This window comes from Lissotriton vulgaris, chromosome 11 (assembly GCF_964263255.1).
Source record: "Lissotriton vulgaris chromosome 11, aLisVul1.2, whole genome shotgun sequence".
Lineage (NCBI taxonomy): Eukaryota > Metazoa > Chordata > Amphibia > Caudata > Salamandridae > Lissotriton > Lissotriton vulgaris.
Genome location: NC_141699.1, coordinates 1,072,414,110 through 1,072,436,273, shown reverse-complemented (window position 1 = coordinate 1,072,436,273; position 22,164 = coordinate 1,072,414,110). Strand labels below are relative to the sequence as shown.

The 22,164-nt window shown below is 39.8% G+C and overlaps 1 protein-coding gene across 1 annotated transcript in view; it reads left to right on the top strand.

Annotated features, from left to right (window-relative positions):
- Positions 1 to 387: 387 nt before the first annotated feature.
- LOC147684120 (cytochrome P450 2J4-like) overlaps positions 388 to 22,164 on the top strand; it is a 72,808-nt gene continuing 51,031 nt past the window's right edge. The window contains exons 1-4 of the mRNA XM_086944498.1: positions 388 to 938; positions 4,109 to 4,271; positions 6,931 to 7,080; positions 20,423 to 20,583. Coding sequence (XP_086800624.1) covers positions 768 to 938; positions 4,109 to 4,271; positions 6,931 to 7,080; positions 20,423 to 20,583 — 645 coding nt within the window. The 5' untranslated portion in view covers positions 388 to 767. The remainder of the gene's footprint in view (positions 939 to 4,108; positions 4,272 to 6,930; positions 7,081 to 20,422; positions 20,584 to 22,164) is intronic.

Sequence of the window (22,164 nt, the reverse complement as noted above, 5' to 3'; positions counted from 1 at the left end):
AACACTAATTGAAATGCCTGTGATGACCTCTTCCTAGGAATACCCACAATGAACATCCTTTGTTTCTGAGGAGCACATTTATATGTAACTAGTTTTTACCAACTTAAAAGCACCCCCTTGAGCTGCCTGCTGTCAGGGCTTATGGCACAGCCTCCAAGCACAGGGCACGTGCCTGGAAATGATGGTGTGTTTATTGGCAGTACAAGTGTATGTCCTTAGGAGAGGTCAAAGGAGGGTATGACAAAAACGCCATGTCCCACCGTAGAGAGATAAGCTTGTGTGTTAATATGAAGCAACTAACGTGATCAAAAGCCTAGAAAGCAAACACCAAAGGTAAACATCTCAGTTCTAGTTGTTGCAATCAATATAAAAGGGAAAAAAGTGGGACAGAAGCAGGGGAGCGAGGGGAGCTTTTACTGAAACAGGGAGAGTAGAAGAGAGGTGTATGGGAAAAGCATATATACTGAAGAAGATAGACATTGAGGCTCGACGTAAAGGTGGAAACGCTGCTTACAAATAAGGAATTCAAAGCGCTTGAAAGAAGGTGTAATTGGGAAAGGGATGTGTTACTAAAAACGCGAGCAAGGAGAGCAAGCATGTTCAGGGAAGAGAGGGGGAGAGAGAAATACTAAGGGATATAATTACAGGATTAGTGAACGAGAAATAAAGGACACTAGGTTTAGAAACAAAAATAGTGTGCGGTTTGAATATAGAAGAAGAGGTCCATTTCGCAGAAGAACATCTAGGAACGGAGACAGGTGTGCAACATGCTGCTACTCACTCAGCTGTTAAGTGCTCTGCTTTTCACTCTCCTCATTGCACATTACTTCAAGCTTCAGTGGTTAAGGAGAAGATACCCCCCTGGACCGACTCCGCTGCCCATCATCGGCAACCTGTGGACCCTGAAATTTGTGCTTCACCACGAGACTCTCATGCAGGTACCATAGAGCTGGTTGCAATGTTGTTACTTCTTTTGAATATTTAGCCATCACACAGACACACGCACACAAACACACACACTGATACTTGAACCCAAGAGAAAATTGAAAGGCAGCTCACTGGTCACAGATTTTTTGTTTCTCTGTCTATCACAGTGGCGTACACCAGAATTTGTCTCTGGCCATTCATCTCCTGAGCCTGGCAGGAGAGTTTTTTTTACTTCTTTTTCCTTCTTCACTTATCATTACCAAGCTGAGTCACTCACCTTTTTTTAAATCTTCCATTCACCATGGGTAACGACAAAACACAAACATACACAGACAGTTTCAATTGCAAAGTTTCATAAACTACTCTTGTCTCAACAGAGTAATGTTGCTCAATTATAATAGTACTTTTACTGCTGCATGTTTTCCAATGAGTGCAATTTTAAGGCCTTCAGTGTACCAAGTATAAACGTCTCCTAAACTAATCAATACTAACTTTTACTACGCAATGCCCAATGCATAAAGTTAATTTCTCATAGGCCTTGTCCAAGATGACCAAGGATGCTGATTGCTTGTCGGTTCTCTGTGTTGTTTTAAATTTCCCCCTCCCCCCAGCACTTCAAAAGTGAGCCAACTTATTACAAGAGCAAGAAAAGTTCCCCATTTGCTCGTTCCACTGAGCTTTTCAAACCCTTTTAGAGTAATTACTGAACACTAACACTAATTTGCAAGGTGATGGCTGTGCTTAGGTGCAAAAGTATAGACAGTGTTTTGCTTACAACGTGCTTCATTGGGGGTAAGTATTCCTGTTGCTGACTGTTCACAACTAGCATTCATTTATTCAGCAGACTGGATTAGAGTAACTCTCTGGAACCACTTTCAAAAGTTATATTTCTGTTCAACTTTGATAAACTGTACATATGGGTTTCAGGCCAGCCAACTTTTAGATAAACTTCACTGTTTGAAAGGTGGTGGAGCCTTAAAGGCATTAGGTCTGTGGAGGGGGTGGGACCATAAGCCATTGCTTTTATGAGCCACAGGGGTGCGGGCCACGGAAAGAGGCTGGTACTGACCCTATTTCCCTATCTCCTAAAACAAAATCTTACACTGCTGTGGCTAATGTCCTGGGGAGTTTGCAAAAACACCTATAAACATTGCCAGTATATAGCCTCCAAACATGAGCTGGAAATCAACACTGCACTGGGGCTTTTAACCCTACACCTGCCTGATGGTATCTGTATATTCAGTATACAATCGGCGGTCAGCAATAGGCAAAATGGCGCTCTAAGGCCTATCACAAGTACAAATCAGTTATGGCAGGTAATCTGGTAATCTGGCACGGTTCATAAGGTAGGGAAAACCCACCAAATCTACACCTGTGGCCATCAATAAGCCTCAAGATCTTGAATTAAAGACATCTGAAAATACAAAGACAAGCATCATTGTGATATTTTACGTATTTACTTTTAAACGTGTGCAGAGGATTTGTATATATGGTATCTGTATATATCTACATGTTCTCAGGGACCAGAACAATGGCTGAAGCACAATATATGTCACATTAGCCCCTTCGATGCTCATGACGAGCTCAGCTCGTCATGAGGTACACCTCTCGTACGCTCATGACGAGCTCAGCTCGTCATGATTGCTTTGTTTTCTGAGTTCTTCAGCACAGCAGGGGAATTGCTGCAGCAATGATGGTGTTAAATTCAAGACAGGACCTGCTAGTTCGCACACACCTATCATCTTTGTCATGTGCTGTTTTATTAACAATGAAGTCCTAATATATATTAGAGTAAGTCTTTACTGTGTGTTCTCTCCTCTAACCCCTATAAGTATCTGAGAGGGAAGGGTGTGCCCCTTTCACACAAGCACATTAGGTCTAGCTGAGGCAGATAAATAGACTTAATTGCTGAATATGCTGCTTTCTCCAGCCTACCACTCGATCATCCTACCATATTTTACTCTTCTGTTGTTGTGTTGGAACATTTCTGACAAAAGTGCTGATGCTGATATGGTGAATGCACTTTTGTCAGAAATGCAATACTTGGTGGGTTTCCATGTCTGGTGGGAAAGCTCAACATTTAGGCACACCTGAGGGATTGTTTCTGCAAAACAAAAACAAATGTTCACCCACAATAGGCTATAGCGTCCAATGTCATTGACCAATGGTCCTTTGACGGTCAAAGATTTCTGACAGAAGAGTTAGCTCCACTACCAGAAACCTGGTGGTTCCTCTACCTGTAAGTAAAGTGGAGCAGCTGCTTGTTTGGTGAGGAGGGAGTCTGAGTCCGTTGCCCAATTTAGAGCTGGGAAAACTCTAGATTGACCACTGGTGCAGACTTGGTGACTCCTCTACTGATCAGTCATAAACACAGATCCCTTGCCCTTTATGTGTCAGAATTTATGCCCTGTGTAGGGCGTACTCCTGATGCAGAATATCTCTGTCCGGATCTGCCATTCAAAACATGGCAGACCTAACAGCAAAAACTCTCTCTGACACTCAGGGAAAAAACTCTCTGTGCATCTGTGTTATTGTTCTTGTTTTGTTTTGTATAGCATGAAAGAGCGGAATAGAAGAATTTCCTGTGCACAAACATTTTTTCATGATTAAACCTGTCATACTCCTTGACATACATTGATAGGCCTCACATAGGCATGGAGGAAGTCACAACTACTCACATGAAATTGTGACTCAAAACACCTTATAGATTGCTTCAATTAAATTAGGGCTTGATAGATGTACACTATTACCAGGGGTACAAATAGTTCCATTTTAGAAAGATGGAGAACATGGTTCTTTAGAAAGATGGAGTGTGTAAAAGGGAAATTTGCAAAGTGCAGTGTGTAAAGAAAGATTTTGGGGCATTTATTTGGATCAGATGCTGTCCTTTTTATATACATGAACTTGAAGATGTACACCTTTCAACCTGTTCAGATCTTACTTAAGTAAGAAGATTTCTATTGGAATAGATGACTGATGGGACCTTATGTTCTGTATAAGTGGTACTTATTAAGGGCCAAGTAATCAGTTTTACTACCCTGTGTATCCAGCTTTGTGTGGGCAGCCCTAACTCTGAAATGCATATTAGTGACCACCCTTAAAAGAGACCGCTTTTTAGCTGCCCCACCCCCCCTCCTCCTGATTCCTATTCACTTGTTGAGTGTTTACTTCTCATCTCCAGCTTGCCAAGACCTATGGGAACATTTTCACTGTGTGGCGTGGGCATCAACCAATAGTTGTGCTGAATGGATCCCAGACTGTAAGAGAGGGTCTAATCTCCCACTCCGAGGAACTTGTTGGACGCCCTAAAATTCCTTCTACTGAAGAAATTGCAAAGGGAAAAGGTAGGTATTCGCATGGCACAATGACATAGGTACACACAGCATATGATAAAATCTTGTTTTTCTATTGGTCTTTGACTGCAGTTTTACAATTTATAAGTCCTATGAATAGCACTTGCCAATACTTTGCATTATGCAGTTTAGTAGTATTCAATTTTGCAACCTTGGATGAATAGGAGGATGAGTTTCTTGCCAGGGACAGAGTATCAAGAGTTTTACTCACTAAGCCACTCACTGAGTTCTGAGGCTATCAGAAGGCAAAGAGAGGAGTGAGAAGGATGTGACGTTCACTGGGAGATGAACTGATGGATTACCTCAACATTTAATGCAGTCATCTATCGGCAACCATACCACTCTGCTTTCCGGAATGGTAACTCAATGCCTTGTACACATGTACAGTTGTAAATCACTTGTTGCATGTCTTACGTGAACGTTTTGCTGATCATTACGACTGTAACACTGTTCCACATTGCCAAGTCACACACTGAACTTTCTGTAAAATGGTGGGAATTACTCCTGAGTTATTCCTACTGATGGAAACAATCTTTGCGAATCTTATTGAATGAAAAGAATGATGTATGGATGGGCGGTGCAACAATGCTAGCACAGATGGTGAAGAGCTAGAACAACCTGTGTACACTGTGCGCTAGTTACACCATGCAGTGCTTCTGCCATACCTGGGCACTCTTTGTTGCTGTGTGTGTCTAATGATACCTTATGTGTGGTCTCTTTTTCCAGCAGGATACCAGTCTTTGGTATATCTGTCCAAGCCTCCGCATTCTGAGCTGTTGACTGATGGTGCAGACAGGTGTACTATGCTAGGAGTGTCTGAAAACTGAGCTAATCACAGAAACCAACCAGAGCTCAGACGTGGTGTGGATGGAGCTGCTGAAATAATAGGAATCAGAGGGACATATGTTCAAGCCCCTAGTGCCACCGGAGCGTCACTTTTTGTTGACGCTCCGGTGTCAGTAAACCTTGCACCATATTTACAAAGTGGTGTTAAGCCACTTTTTGCGACTTACCCCTGCTTTGTAAATAAGGCACCCTTTCACGCAGGTATCTGTGTGAAAGGGGCCTGCAATTGGTGTTGCTGTGGGCGTTCCACCCCAACACCCATTGCTTTTTGACGTTACCACAGATTTACAAGGAGGTGTAATTCTGAGGCAGCGCCAAAATCTAACACCATGAAAGAGCAGGCGTTAGAATGGCAAATGAAGAGAAATGCTTTTATTTCTCCTCGTGTTTGCTTTGCATTCTGCAGCACACATAGAAATAGCAAAACACCATTAATGATTGCCTATCTGCAGGAAAGTGTGCCTTCCTGCACATAAACAATCATTACATAATGACGATTTGCCACTTCTATGCGTGCTGCATTCTGCTGCATGGATAGAAGTAACAGATAGTCATTATGGATTGTTCATGTGCCGGAAGGAGCACCTTTCTGCACATAAACAACCATTCCCTACAATGCAGGCACCCTTGCACTGTGTTGCAAAGGTGCCTACGTTGGTGCTAGGCAGCCAATTTTAGCACAAGCTCTAGGGAATACACAGGGGTGTGTCGTATTGGGTAAATATGGTGCATCCCGGTGCTTTAAAAATGTTGGCACTGCCAAATTTGGCGCAGCTCGTGCTCTGACTTTTTCTAGTACATATGCTCCAAAGTGTTAGCAGGCTATACATGTTACAAAACCGAGTAAATCAACTATGGTTAAAAGGATTCCTGGAATTGAAAGAAAGGAAGTGACTGTGCATCCTCCAGCACATCACTTCATCCAGCTATACTTAGGGCCCCATTAGGATGGCGGGCGGGCTTTGCCCGCCCGCCATCCTATCGGAAATCGGGACCACCCGCCCTAAGGGCGGGGGTCCCGCACGCAGCATTAGGATGTGCCCGCCACTGTGGCGGGCACATCCTGTATTTTTAGTATTGTGGCGGGCGGAGCTCTGTGCTCCGCCCGCCACAATACTAAAAATGCTGTGCAGCATTTACATAATCAAAGCGGCAGGCACCGCGCGGTGCCTACCGCTTTGATTATGTAAATGCAGGGAGTACCACAGGTACCCCTCTGTGTGCCACCCCCCTTTGGCCTTCACTCTGGGGGCCCACAGGGGGCCCCCAGAGTGAACACCGCATGCCTTTCAGTGGCGGAAAGGCATTGTAAAATGCCCATTGTAATAATGCGGGCGGTGTCTGACAGACACCGCCTGCATGTTACTCGTTTTCCGCCCCGGCCGCAAGGCGACCGGAGCGGAAAAGTGGCGGGCGGTGTTTTGCTCCGCCGTGGTCCCCCCCGCCATTCTAATAAGGCGGGGGGAATACAGTGAAGGATGGCGGGCGGATTTCCCCCGCCAGGCTGGCGGTGGCAATCCTCCCGCCATCCTAATGGGGCCCTTAATTTCTTTTTCCACTACAATTGCGGCCTAAAACAGAAGACTGAGTGGCAGAGTGATGGGGCATGATGTTTGTACCTCAAAATGAAAGTTGATGACAAAGGAGTCTTTTTGTAGGCTTTTGCATCGGCCACATTTAATTGCACAAGCAAAAAGTTGGAAGAAATAGAAAAAGCATCCTTCAGCAAGGCCTAAAGTGAAACATGCCTATTTATTATAGAGGTAATTCACAAAACAACACTAACATACAATTCATTTCGTAGGAATTTCATTTTCTTCTGGACACAACTGGAAGCAGCAGAGACGTTTTGCTCTGACAGCCCTGAGGAACTTGGGACTTGGGAAGAAAAGTCTAGAAGTGCGGATCCAGGAGGAGGCGCAATCCTTGGTGGAGTTTTTTGCCATACAGAGAGGTAAATTATTTGAGGCTTCAGTGCTGCTTCTGAGATAATAAAACTTCTGATTGCCATATTACAAAGTTAGAGGGACACTCTACTTCAGAGACTGTAATGTGACTGGTCCATAGACATTTGGACCAACCAAGAACCATTGCATACCATGATTTTCACAGGCTGGTCAACACCAATGGATGTTCTTAATACAAATATGATGACAGGTACTTGATGGCAACAAGGGATGGAGGGAGGGGCATCAGAGAGTTGGGAAAGAGAACAGTAGAAAGCTGTTTTCATCCCATTCAACCAACAATCCAATTTATCACATCTAACAACTTATAAATAAGCCTAATCAATACATACCATCCACAAATAAGCATTTACTCTCAACAGGAACTTCTGTCAAATCTAGTTTCTCACTCGTATGAAAAAACAGACCAGTCACATTCAAGAGCTTATCTTGGTACATCTTAATTGCCATTTTAAAACACTTATTTCTATCATGGGTTGGTTTATTCGTATATTTAGCCATCTTTGGATTTAATTCTGGTGGCAGACAATTTCTGTCAAAATAACAATAGAACATTACTCACTTCTGACCCATATATCGTTTTCAATTTGGCAAGTAAACACTTAGAAACATAACCCAATAGCCAGCAGTCTCTAGGTCTTGGATGAACATTGTTTCGCATTGTTGATTCCTCACCCCGTCCTCTTCTATCTTTTCATTTAAATAAATATCCCTGGCTATAGTGACAAACTTCCTCATCCGGCAACTGATAAACAGTTCTCTTTTTTTGTTCCTAAGATACTGCTCATTGGCCTAAGCAACCTTCTTCACCTGGTGGTGTCTACTTTCCAGAACATGACTCCTTAAATGGAGAAACATTATACTGCCTTACCTCCGTAGATAATATTTTAGCTAAATCTAGAAGGTTGGATTCTCCCATAAACATAGAAGGTTGGATTCTCCCATATAATTTCTATGTTACTAACACATTTCCTCTTTTTAATTGATTACTTTTAAGAATCTGACAAAGGCCAACAAAGAGTTAACCTTCTCTCAAGGCTCCTCCCTATCTAAAATGTCCTCCTATAACTAGAGTCCACGTACTAAAAAATATTCTTCTACCCAAACATAAATGCCCCAACTCCTTTCTTGCAGGAATTTATACACCAAGCCTATGATGGTGTCCTCATCCCTTGATGGCAGAGAACAATATATCTGCATTATTTGAGCAGCTTCTCTTGTGACATCACAGAGATCTTTCTTCATGATGTGCCTGCACAAGGCCATCTAGCATTTACCCAGATAATCAATTAATTTCCACAAAAGGCCCTGGGCCTTTGATTGATGTCCACATATCTTGCTCTCCACCTGCACTCCTTTTGCCACATGAACTCAATTGACAGTTGCGTTAAAGAACAGTGACCCACAGGTTGCATTGAAAAAAATTATCAAAATCCTTACTTAAATTTACATTTCTACTTATGGCAAGCCACGTTTCTATCAACACTCGTCCTACTTTTAAAATGGTTTAACCTAGCCTTAATATTGCCAACTGTTGATATGACTTACACCTTAGTTACAAATAAACATTCACAGGTAAAATAGTTTTTTTTTTCAGTTTAAGAAACTTTTATTTGATTTTAAGATAACGCAATACAAAGCCTTTCATCAGTACAAGTGAAAAATCACAACAATATAACTCATAAGGCAAATGTGTAAGGAGAAGCGAAATAAAGAGAGGGTAAAAGGAAAGAAAAGATAGGAAGAAGAAAAGAGAGAGGAAGGAAAAGAGGGAAGGAAGGGGCAAACAGGAGATAAAGATGAAAGGGGATCCATGTTAGAAATAAAAGAAAAGGAAAGAAGTGAGAAAAAAGTTAATGAGGAAAGCAAGTGGGTGACGTAGAGGAAAGATAAGAAGTAAAGTGAAGCCAAAGAAGATCAGATTTGATTTTGAGGGATACAGAGGAAGAGGAAGCAATAGCAATCCTGTGTTCATCACATATGAAGTTCCACCAGGAAATAACAGTGAGCTTTGAATTATCTTTCCAACAAGATAAAATAACTTTAAAAGCAAGAGCAATAAAAAGGTCAAGTAATCGAGTTAATCTGTTTGGAAACAGCATTACACTTTTTCTGCAAGGAGATCAGTGTTTTACTGATTTGTTTGTATTTCTGGTCTTTGGTAGTGGGAGCAAAGGGTCTTGCAGATTATTTGACTGTCAGGTTCTGATCTTGCTATAAAATCGACATCTGATACATTGGTGAACAGGAATTTCACCAGGAAAAACTCTAAATCAGCATCATAGTCCTATCACTGGTGTGTGTGACTCTGCCTTTCACCCTTTGGTGTTTCTTAACATTATTACTATTGAACTTGGTAATAATAAAGTGGGGGATTTGTTGGCTGGGAGTGGAAATGCAGAATAGTCAGTCACACGTCTGACATGTGATTTATACTTACGCAGCTCTACCTACCACTTAGAAGAACCGTTGTGATGATAGTCATCTTGTTAACAGTATCAGTCAATGTCCTTCGGTAGCAGCTGCATTTTTGTATATTTTCTATATATTCATTTCTAGTGTGGTCATTGCTAATATAACAACTTGAGTGACATTCATCTTGCCTACCTAAACACCATGACACTGAGGTACAGCAATAAACAACCTCTGGTTATATTTCACTTATGGGCAACACATTGGTAAAACCAGAACACAATGTTAGGTATGTCAGCACAAGAGGCTTAAGTTTCTTAAAGATAGGAGTGTTCATAGCGTGGAAGGAATTGTGGCCATGAATGTCCAAGCTAAGTAAATTATGCGAAAATAAGTTGACTATGCTTTGCAGTCTTGTTTTGCAAAATAGCATGACTGAGCTTCACCACTAGAATAAGTGGCAAAATCACTATCTTTCTAGACTCAACTGTGATCTCTAACTTGGTTAGGAGGAGAGCGGTGGCTCCTTCCGATTGGCAAGAACTCTGCCTTCACTGAAGCCCATTGGCTGGAGCTTGCTTGAATAGAATGTTGTACAATCGGCAATGCAGCTACAGGAAGAATGGCTTTTGTTTAGGAAGACCTTGGGTCAGTTTAGGCTGTGCACCTCTCCAGTGAGGGAAAAAGGTGAGAAAAAATAACTTATGACCCTCAGGTTTCTCAAATATAGAAAAAGGATTAAGTCCACCAGCAAACACTGGTATCTTAAAAGGAAGAAAATGTTATCATTTGTTAAAACCCATGTAATACCACCCTGGTTGACTACTTACTTTTCTTCTCCTTAATTACTGAATTGCTGTGAGAATACCTTTCATTCCTGTTTCCTAACTGCAGCAATGGAGAAAAAGGTCCTCAAAACTGAAAAGCATGTGCTATCTCTGGTAGCATAGCACTCATGATCATGCTACTCTTTTTAATGTGTGAGTGTCCTAAGTTCATGGACAGTTCTTCTAGAGGCAGATGATGAAAATGTACCTGAAACAATGCCCAAATAGAAGCTTGAACAGTGACATAGGCCTGGAAACAAAGTATTGGCTCTTCTCCAAGTTGCCCATATGTAAACACTTGAATCACAGAGGCCAGAAGTTCTGAGTGTTCTCGTGTCCCATTTTAGTAGCATGCAGATGTAAGATGACCCGAACAGAATTGGCCTAGTCATACTGCACCACAGGACTACAGTTCCTGACCCTTATCGAGGAGGCCTCATCCGTTGCATTAATTTGCACCGGCAAGACAGACATATCCTGTAACAACCACTACGAGCATACGTGAGCAAGCTCGCATCTCGCATCCCGCATTCCGCGTATTACAACACACGGGGACCTAAGGATCATTTCTCCCCACCATACATAAACTTACCAATCCCCTGAAGAAGTTTATTACTCAATGAACGAAACGCGTTGGCTGGAACTTTTTAATATTGGATGACATTGAAAATAAAGGATTTTTAGGTGGATACAACAAAACAAGTCAACATGATTAATTGAGAATATCACCTTGGCAGTGCACCACTCCATCTTTGGTGTAGATGTAAGATGTTATATGTTGCACCCTTTTGCAAATAATCTGAAAGCTTTAATTGTTTTAAAATGTGTTAATCTGGTAATATTTTGCATTGTTCCTTTTGTATATACCCTTTGGGCAGTACACACTACATTGATGAGGTATTGTTCTAATACTGATGATACCTACAAATGATTCCCAATTGGATAGTCTTGTACCTATATACCTCCACATGAAATGCATTAGTTCTCTGCACAGCCCCCTCAGAGACAAATAAGAAGTATTTCCCAAAGCCAGGTTTAGTTTTTTTGTTTCTTTGGATCTACAGTCTGCCACTGACGAACCAATGCACTCTCAAAATCTGATTGATGACATTGTTATTTTAGAGGTTTTTAATTAAAGAAAAACTGTTTAGAAGTTTGACAGATTGGTTGATATACCATTTACACAACTTCCTTCAAATGGCTAGCATTTCATTAATGAAGATCTTATTAAGACAAGTGTGAAATACCAGGATATTGCTGCTGTAAATTTCAACATTTTTAAATAAAATCATAAGCCAAACTTTACAAAGTTTGCATGGCAGAACCCCTTTCTGATCGTTAAGGCCTTTTACTTCTGTGTCCCGAGGCCTGACCTGCTATATTGTAATACTTGTTTTTGAATGAAGTATTTTAGTTCTAACTCTATGCCTGCAAAGGAATAACAAAAGAATGTGTTCCGAGCACACCTGTTTTTTCAAGATTGTAGAAGTTAATTTGATGAGTTTTTTGATCCGCGTGCTACAATTAATGGAGTATACCCTATACTCTGAATTTCAAAAACAAATGGCTGGTCAACAAATGTTGACTCAGACTTAACTGTGCACAGCCTAATTAAATTTATTGATATGACAATTTTTCTCTTTGTCAACTTGTTTTATTCTCTGAGTAGATATAATCAAAGATTTTAACGTTACATTATTAAACTTATAACATTATTCATGCTTCTAGCACTTCAAAACAATACAGTATTCAATATTTCACTCAACACAAAAATACAAATATATCAGTTTAGTATTGGTTAAGTTGGCATTCGCCCAATGCATTTCGGGGCGTTGAGAGAGTCCCTTCGTCAGGGGCACCACTGTAAAAAAACATAAATATACAGGCACATCAGTTGAACAATTCACGAAACAAGCTAACATGTTTAGAACATACTGCACCTTCACCAAAGTCACCCAGTGCAACCTTATGTGTAAAAAAACTAATAACTTACACCAAATGACCAGGTTGTTGGAATCAAACAAATAACTAACTGGTATCTGCGGACACAAATAAACCAATAAATCACGGTGCTTGCCTAATGAATGTCTAGTATCTAACGATATGAAGATCAGCAATATGCATACCTAACGACTCGGTTCTTCGAATGGAAAAAAATAGTCCAGTTCACCCTTCTGTATTTCAAACCAATGTCGACCTACAACAAGTTAACATAAACCGTTACTAGCTTGTACTACGATTGTGACCTACACGTACTAACTACGTGTCTGTTTAACATACCTCGTGGGAGCTTCAACACAGAGCAGTAGTTCTAATAATCACGTTCTTCAGACACCATGTCTGTCGCCGAACCTGTGAAGGAATCACAAGAACGCCATCACGCTAATGACCGTAATCGAACTTAGCCGCGTTATCACGGGACACTACAAATCCTTACCTTTTCAAAAGCTCACACAATCAAGAAAACGCCACTACCACCGGTCTCCACTCCTCTTTCCGAACAATCCTGTAGCTTCCGCTATTTAGATTCCACGCTTGCCGCTTAACCTATTAACAACGTTCCTTATTGGCTACCGCATCAAGACATCTACTAATCCTGTTTCGTCACTTATCCCTCCTCGCCTATTCAACCTCAATCTTGAAAAAACAGGTGTGCTCGGAACACATTCTTTTGTTTCATAAACTACCCACCTTTTTCTAGAGCACCCATAGATAAACGCTGAGAATGTCTTTTGAATCCATAGCTTCATTGACTGATAACAGAGCAACAACAAGAGCCTACACTACAGAACAAGCAGCTGATGTTTATGGGCTAATAAAGGAAGTACGTGATCTACAGGCACACAGTGGATCAATCAGCCATCAGCTCAAACAACTTGAATTCATTGCTAAACGTGAGTTAAACCAACGATTACACGCGTCAACTTTGATTCAGTACCATAAGGTCAAACGGATCCCTAGGGGACTCAGATTATCCATTAAACCCATGTTATATCGTCTACAGAACAACGCTCAATTTATGGAGAAGTGGTATCAAATTCTGAACAAATGCTCCCTGGATTTAATTCTCCTTATTATAGAGGAACTAGCGAAAACAATTGATGAATTAAAAACTGAGATTTCGATTATAAAAACAGACCTTTCTGAGAGAATGACAGAAGAAGACCTTGGTAGATTCTTGAGTGATCTTAATATTAAACTGGATGAGTATGGAAAGGAGCTACAAGAAACAAAGCTCAGGAAGTTTAAAAGAGACACCATAGACTATAAACTTAATGAGGCATATACCTGGGCAGAAGTATATGCAAAAAGACGCTTCACACGACGTCCAACAACTTCATCTGAAGAAAGTTTGGCAACAGATAAGGATATAGACCCATCAAGAGTATCGGTTAAAATCACATCAACCGTCAGCAATATACCGAGCCAGGATAAAGCAACTACTTCAGGTGCACAGGTGTCTTTTTTATTGGAAACTTTGGAAACAGATCGTCCTCCAGACCTGGACACTACAAAAAAACAAGGAGAGGAAAAAGAAAAAGAGAAGGAAAGAGTGAAGAAGGGACTAAGGAGCCAGGGGAAACCCTCATAATTAATATCTCGCAGTATTCTTTGACAACACAAGAGGAGTCAATCCTGAATAAAGGCATTACTTTTGTCCCCACACATACTGGTTCCTTGTTTGAGGATGAAATATCTTTCTACAAATTTATGAGGAATTTGAAATTAAGGCATTTTTTGACAACATTGTCCAAAAGGAGGAAACTGTGGAAAAGAAAGAGGAAATATTTCGACCAAAAAGCACTTTTGAAGCCCCTACATCTCACAAAACTCTGGATTTATTTGAGGCACTTGTAAGTAAAGACCTGAAAAAACTGAATTACAATAATCCTCAAAAGAAAAACTTGAGCAGGAGAGAAATAAGTATACTTGTTCAATTAGGTAGAAAGACGGAGTTAACCTTCCAGAAAGCAGATAAAGGTGGTGCGCTAGTCCTGATGGATTCTGAGTTTTACAACAACAAAGTACAGGAGCATGTAAATGATACTAACACTTATCTACTACTGGAGCAAGACCCAACCTGCGAAATACAGAACATACCACAAACACTGATAGAAAAAGCTGAGGAAGCACACTGGATTACAGAAAAGATGGCGAAATACCTGATGGTTAGGAATCCAAAAAGACCTAAACTTTATATGTTGCCGAAGGTGCACAAATCATTGGAAGATCCGCCGTTTAGACCCATTGTGTCTGGATCAAACTCTGTGTTTGAGCCAGCGGGAAAAATAATCGATCATTTCTTACAACCATTCATTCAAAATTGGCACACCTACATTCAGGACACGACAGATTTTTTGCTCAAGTTGGCAAGAATCAAACTCCATACCGGAAAAAAGTACATCCTATGTACCATAGACATAGTATCATTGTATACTTCAATTGGTCACAGAGATGGTTTGGAAGCAGAAGAATGGATGTTCCTGAAATTGAGTTAAATCCAATATTCATACTAGAGTTGACCCAATTCTGTCTGCAAAACAGTTACTTTAAATGGGCAGACAAGTTCTACATGCAACTAAATGGTACCTCAATGGGTTTTACTGGGGCCCCAGTATATGCCAATACTTATATGGCAAAATTCGAGCAAGATCATATTTTTTCACATAATGAATGGACTGAGAATCTTGAATTTTTTTGTCGTTTTATCGATGATATCTTTTTGATTTGGTCAGGATCTGAAACTACATTGAAGGATAACATTTTGAAATTAAACACCAGGAATCCGAGGATACAAGTGACATACAGCACGAGTAAGTCAGAGATCGCATATCTAGATGTGAAGGTAATGCTTGAAGGTAACCAAATTGCCACCACCCTACACCGGAAACCGACAGACAAAAACAGCATGCTGCACTTTCTTAGTTTTCATCCACCCAACCTATTGAGGAATCTACCTTATTCCCAAGTCCTGAGACTGAGGAGAATTGACACCAATCATGAGAGAAGCATTGAACATATAAGTGAATACAAGGAAAATTATAAAAAAGAGGATATCCATCAACCTTATTGGATAAAGCACAGACCAAAGCATTGAAGGAGAACCGAGAAACACTACTGATGAAGAAACTGAAAAGTGATGAGAAGCGAAATGTATTTGTGTCGAAATTTTCCAGTAATTCACAAAAGATTAAGAACATTATCAAAAAAAGATGGGAACTCTTGGAACAAGAGCCGGACTTTAACCAAATCTTCAAGGACAAACCACTCTTTGCTTATACACGTTCAAAAAATATAAAAGAGCTGTTGAGCAACAAAGAAAAAAAACAGAAAAACTACAGAGGGATGCGCAGATGTACTAACTGTGTACACTGCAATAATGTGATCCTAGGCAATGAACTCAGACACTCACACTCTGGTAAATCAATAAAGTTATCGTATGATGGTGACTGCAATACGAATCAGGTTATTTATTCCATCAAGTGTCCTTGTGGATTGCTGTACATAGGAAAGACTGAACGCAAACTGAAAATTCGCATCTCAGAGCACGAAAGCAGGATACGTAACAAATCACTAACATCTCCCTTATCAAACCATTGGCTAGAGAAACAACATTCTATTGCCCAGTTAAGATTTCAAATCATTGAATATGTACAGAGTAGGGAAGGTATAGATTTGAATAAAAATCTGCTACAGAGGGAAACTTTTTGGATAAAAAGACTTGGAACTCTGACCCCAGGAGGTCTGAACGACGGTATTGAATTAAGTAGATACTTGTAAATAGAATTGATTAATCAAGCTGAGACTGTATAACTGCATGTTGTAATTACATGAAAACAAGCGAACAGGTTTGTTTATTTTTGTTGTAAATTATCTCACTTTGGTACACTTATTATTTTCTATTCACGTTATTTTTGTTTTATTTATTATTTATTTTTCATCTTCTCTCTGAATACTGGGGCATATGAGAACACGTTGTTTTTGTATATTGGCGTTGAGCTGTCAGGATGAATAAAGCTTAGAATGCAGCGGCTTGTCAAAAACAACAAAACACGTAGGTGTCGGATGATAGGTTGGCATTCCGGAGGTTGAACCTATGAGAACGTTTGTACGAACGAGCAGGTTGAATAGGCGAGGAGGGATAAGTGACGAAACAGGATTAGTAGATGTCTTGATGCGGTAGCCAATAAGGAACGTTGTTAATAGGTTAAGCGGCAAGCGTGGAATCTAAATAGTGGAAGCTACAGGATTGTTCGGAAAGAGGAGTGGAGACCGGTGGTAGTGGCGTTTTCTTGATTGTGTGAGCTTTTGAAAAGGTAAGGATTTGTAGTGTCCCGTGATAACGCGGCTAAGTTCGATTACGGTCATTAGCGTGATGGCGTTCTTGTGATTCCTTCACAGGTTCGGCGACAGACATGGTGTCTGAAGAACGTGATTATTAGAACTACTGCTCTGTGTTGAAGCTCCCACGAGGTATGTTAAACAGACACGTAGTTAGTACGTGTAGGTCACAATCGTAGTACAAGCTAGTAACGGTTTATGTTAACTTGTTGTAGGTCGACATTGGTTTGAAATACAGAAGGGTGAACTGGACTATTTTTTTCCATTCGAAGAACCGAGTCGTTAGGTATGCATATTGCTGATCTTCATATCGTTAGATACTAGACATTCATTAGGCAAGCACCGTGATTTATTGGTTTATTTGTGTCCGCAGATACCAGTTGGTTATTTGTTTGATTCCAACAACCTGGTCATTTGGTGTAAGTTATTAGTTTTTTTACACATAAGGTTGCACTGGGTGACTTTGGTGAAGGTGCAGTATGTTCTAAACATGTTAGCTTGTTTCGTGAATTGATCAACTGATGTGCCTGTATATTTATGTTTTTTTACAGTGGTGCCCCTGACGAAGGGACTCTCTCAACGTCCCGAAATGCATTGGGCGAATGCCAACTTAACCACTACTAAACTGATATATTTATATTTTTGTGTTGAGTGAAATATTGAATACTGTATTGTTTTGAAGTGCTAGAAGCATGAATAATGTTATAAGTTTAATAATGTAACGTTAAAATCTTTGATTATATCTACTCAGAGAATAAAACAAGTTGACAAAGAGAAAAATTGTCAGATCAATAAATTTAATTAGGCTGTGCACAGTTAAGTCTGAGTCAACATTTGTTGACCAGCCATTTGTTTTTGCAAAGGAATAACAACATTCATAAGCAACAACACACTCCCCTTGAGGTCAGGGCTCTAGTGTTTTGCAGTCAGATCCCTGTCCCACCCTTTTCCCCGCAATGTGATCAGGGTTATTACCCTTTCACTGATGGCCACAAACAGGGAATGTCCGCTAGTAGGCTGTACTCAAGAGTTTGCAACGAGGCGGTACAGGTGTGGTGCTCCCCACACAATGCTCGATGCACAGGTCATTTCACAGCTGCCCTCTCCTGGCATAAAGGGGTTGCTGAATCAATCCTGCACATAGGTAACAACCCGATCAGTGCAAAGATGTATCTTACCACCTTGCACAGGGAGTTCTCTCTGTAGTTCTCCCCACAAGACCTCACTTCCTCCAACACTCTTTTCTTCTGCACAGGGCACACTGGTCTTGGCAAGCAGGCAGGTACTGGTGCTCCCTGGGTGATGTCTCTCACCTAGAAGGGAGACTAGAAGACCTTGGCCCCTAGTCCTGATCACAGGCATGCAAGTGCATGATCCTTCTTTGCCTATGACAACAAAACCTCAGCATTAGAGATCCGAACAACAGTAAAATTGGGCACTCAGGGCAGGGGTACACGCCTTTTACCAAGCAGAAGACTTTTACATCCCAACATTGCAGAATTTAAAAAATATTAGTATTCTGAATAGCCCCTTAGAGGATAATCTCAAGAAGTTTTGAATGCCTGATTGATCATTACTTTTAGTTAGTACTTTTGATCTGTATTGGTGCTAGCAACATTCCCATCATTGCTGTAACTCAGTTAATACCATTGTTTTCTAGGAGGTTTCTTACATTTTTTAAAACAGTGGCTCGAATAATATTTGTTTAATTGTTCAATATTTTGGTGATACATATCTGACACAACTTAATTTCACTTATTTCCAATCAAGATTGTAGTTAGTGGTCTGAAAATTGCATGACTTCTCCAAATGTAAAAATTTTTGGGCCAGATGTAGGTAAATACTATTTACCGATTCTAAAATACTGAATGTTACCGATTCGGTATTTTAGAATCGGTAAATGATATGTAGCTAATGATTCAGTAAATTTTACCGAATCGGTAGAATTCAGTAAATACCGATTCGGTATTCCCCATTCATTGCTATGGGCCTGGAGGCCCATAGGAATGAATGAGAAATACTGATTTGGTAAATACCGAATCGGTAATAGGGGGTAGACCTACAAGGGTGGCAGGGTATCACATTGACACCCTGTTGAACCCCTGCATAGTGCATGGGTGAACATGTGGCACACATACATGCCCTAAGGGCACGTATGTCTGCCACATGGCACAGTTGAAAAAAGCACAAAATTGCTTTTTCTAAGGTTATCGATATTTACCACCAACTATTAATTGGTGGTAAATAACGAATCCTCACATGTGAAAAGCACTCACTTGAGTGCTTACTACATTAAGGATTCTTAATTTACCGAATCAGTATTTAAGAATTTGGTAATTTACTGATTCCTTAAATTACCGAATCCTTAAATTAGGCCCCATACATCTCAAATGCCTAATACCGGTCGGTAACACCAGTACATCTCAATGATTGCAAAATGTAGAAAGAATCTGGTTAAAAACGAGTTACAAGTAGATTTTCTCAGGGTAAACCTTAGAAAAAAACGAAATGTAGCAGGACAATTCTCACATAAAAAGGTTTTATTCAGGGAGATTACCCAAAATGTTTTTTATTACTGGAAACGTTGCCTACTGATGAGGATTTCTGAAATTGACAAACTTCATAACTTCACAGTAAGGAGTTCACATCATTGTGAGATTTTCTGAATGTAGGAATGATAATGCTAACCTTAATATGCAAGCCATTCATGGTTGGTAAATACAGGTACTTGGTTGGTACCTTCAGACCCTTGGTTGGTACGTTCAGACCCTGTGTTGTTGAAAACTTCTCTCAGCCATAGTGAAATTCTCAGTATACAATGCATGGACTCCAGAAGGTGTACCTGACCAAAGGGAGTCATAGTTTAACTTTAAGGGCAAGGATGATGTGATTGTGGATTTTGAGGTATAGTCTCTTTCTCGCGGCGCATGTATAGAAGCTGAAGTTTGTGTAGCAGGACAATTAGAGCTCTGAAGTACGGTTCATTGATATAATCTAGCCAGGCAATAACTAGAGTGATGACCAACTGATTCATGTGGGTGTTTTGGTGTGATTTATACCATTCATGACTGCTTAGTGACTATGAACAAGGTTTTAGGAGTTACCATGTTCTGGAACGGTGAACACGGTCCCTGATGGCCTGTTTTGTTTACGAGTGACTCAGTGTTGGTAGCCACTTTGTAAATGATAACAGTGTGCTTTGTAACCTGAGTGATCTATGTTGCCAGATCATGTTTTGTATTATTTTGTGCTGTGAGCTGTTTGGTTGCTAGTCTGAAGGTACAAGTACAATACAATTAAAGTGTTATTGGTTTATGCAAACTAATTCTGGCAAACTATTCATCATTATCTCAACTATAATGATTGTGTTGTATTATATCTAAGTTCACCCTTCACACAACCTCCTTTAAACTAGGCCTTGGTAGCTCAGCCAGGTTGCCTGGAGAGTCAAAGAGGCTTCCAATACCAACTTTCCATCCCAGACCGAAGTACTCATTGTCTTGGTTAGAGGGGACCTTTGCAATCTCACCTTTGATATTGCTCGGTTGCTCCTGTAACTGAAACAACCAGAGAATCACCATGGCAACTATTGGTTAAGAAGAAGAATAAATTAGTAGACAGAGTGCTTGAAAAATCTGCACAATATTCCTGTCCATAGTTTTACTCCTATTTTGCAAGGTGTTTCAAGATGTGTATCCACAGCTGTCCATAGTATGTTCCAGTGATTCATTCCCTCTTTCTTCCACAGGGAAAAGCCTGGATCCCACTCAGGCAATCGTACATTCTGTAACCAATGTGATCTGTTCAGTCATTTTTGGGCGCCGCTTCTCCAGAGGTGATAAAGAAATCCATGATCTCATCGAAGCAAATGAACTTCTAGTTAATAATCTAGGCACCAAGTGGGCCCTGGTGAGTCTCTCAAAAGCCCCATGTTCTATGTTATTTGTCAATCGTAGGAATACTTTAAACAAAGATATTTGTACGTATGAAGAAAGGTAAAAATTAGGCATGTAAAAACAAGACATGTATATTAGACATGTAAGGGCTAGTTCACATATTGCAACTTGTAGCATGTTTATTAGTACTAGAATAGTATATTAAAGTACTACAATGCTGTTCACAAACCTACCAGAGTTACCTCCAACTTCCCCATCCTTTCTATGGTGTGAACCTCACACATGGAAGTTTACTACTTAGTTGTAAATGTGGGGGGCTGAAGAAAGGAACGCCCTTACGCTATATATGAGGGGTTTAGTAAGGAGTGAGGATTGGTTTTGAGGAGGTTAGGGAGGGGTTTAGTGGGGACATACACCCGCCCACAAAAGAGTAAGCCCATTGCTATTCACAATCTGCAAATTTAATGTTACTACAACCAATAAGGGACCCAAAATAGAAATAAATAGAAGTACTTCCAGCACCACACACTGGTAGGCAAAACCCTCCCAATGAAAAAAATATTGGCAGGGATTAAAATAAAAAATCCATGGGAAATACTGGTAAATTAAATTATATTATTTAAAATAGTTAAAAAATTTAATTAACATAATGTAATGTTAAAAAATCGAAAAACATATTTAATATGTAATTGAAAAAATAACTTTTTTAGATTTATGAATTAATGCACATATATAAAATCAATTAAAACGAATATTAAACATATAAATAAATATGTTTATACTTACAAAAAGGTTCTACATTTTCGCAATACTTTCCAATAGAAAGACTCCAAAGATGGAGTGTAGATCTCCCTTTGATAAAATATAGGGAAATGTCAAAAGGTTTTTAAAACTTTATAATAAATGAGTGAAATTCTTTTTATGATAAATATCGCAGTATATTAATGAATTGTTATGCATTAATAATTATTATAACTGGTGGATAAAATAAACTACAACTAGAATAATAGTGGCTTAATGAAAATTAATGACACAATAATTTAAAACTTGCTAAAACGTTGTTAAAATATTTTCCAATTTAATAATAAATATGGTTTCTTTTTCGATTTTCCAGTGTGAGGCTGGACTTAGTACTGTTTCGTTTTTTGGCCGTATTAATTATACTTAAGTGTTTGGCTCCACCTCCTTTTCACTTTTTAGTCAATTCAATTCAATTCAAAGAATCTTTATTCGGTGATTAAAAAACACCATAAAAGCACATTCATATTTACACAATAAAAAAGCATTAAACATTTCAGAATTCTTTGTGCAATAAATTTACAGACATAGCTGCAGCAGTATGGCCATATTTAACATTAAAAAGAGAGAATAAAAGGTTTCAATCTACACCTCTAGTGAGCCTTAGTCTTAGGGCAACTTTAATAAAATTCATAATGCTACACAGTGTCAAAGGGTCCTCGGCTTTCTGTAAGAAAACTAATGCCTCCCTAGCGTGGACCAAATGAGCTTTTTTCAAGATATTTACAAGGTATTTACGCCGGGGCATAGAGTAGAGAGGGCAAAGTAAGACCAAATGAAGGGAATCCTGCGGAGA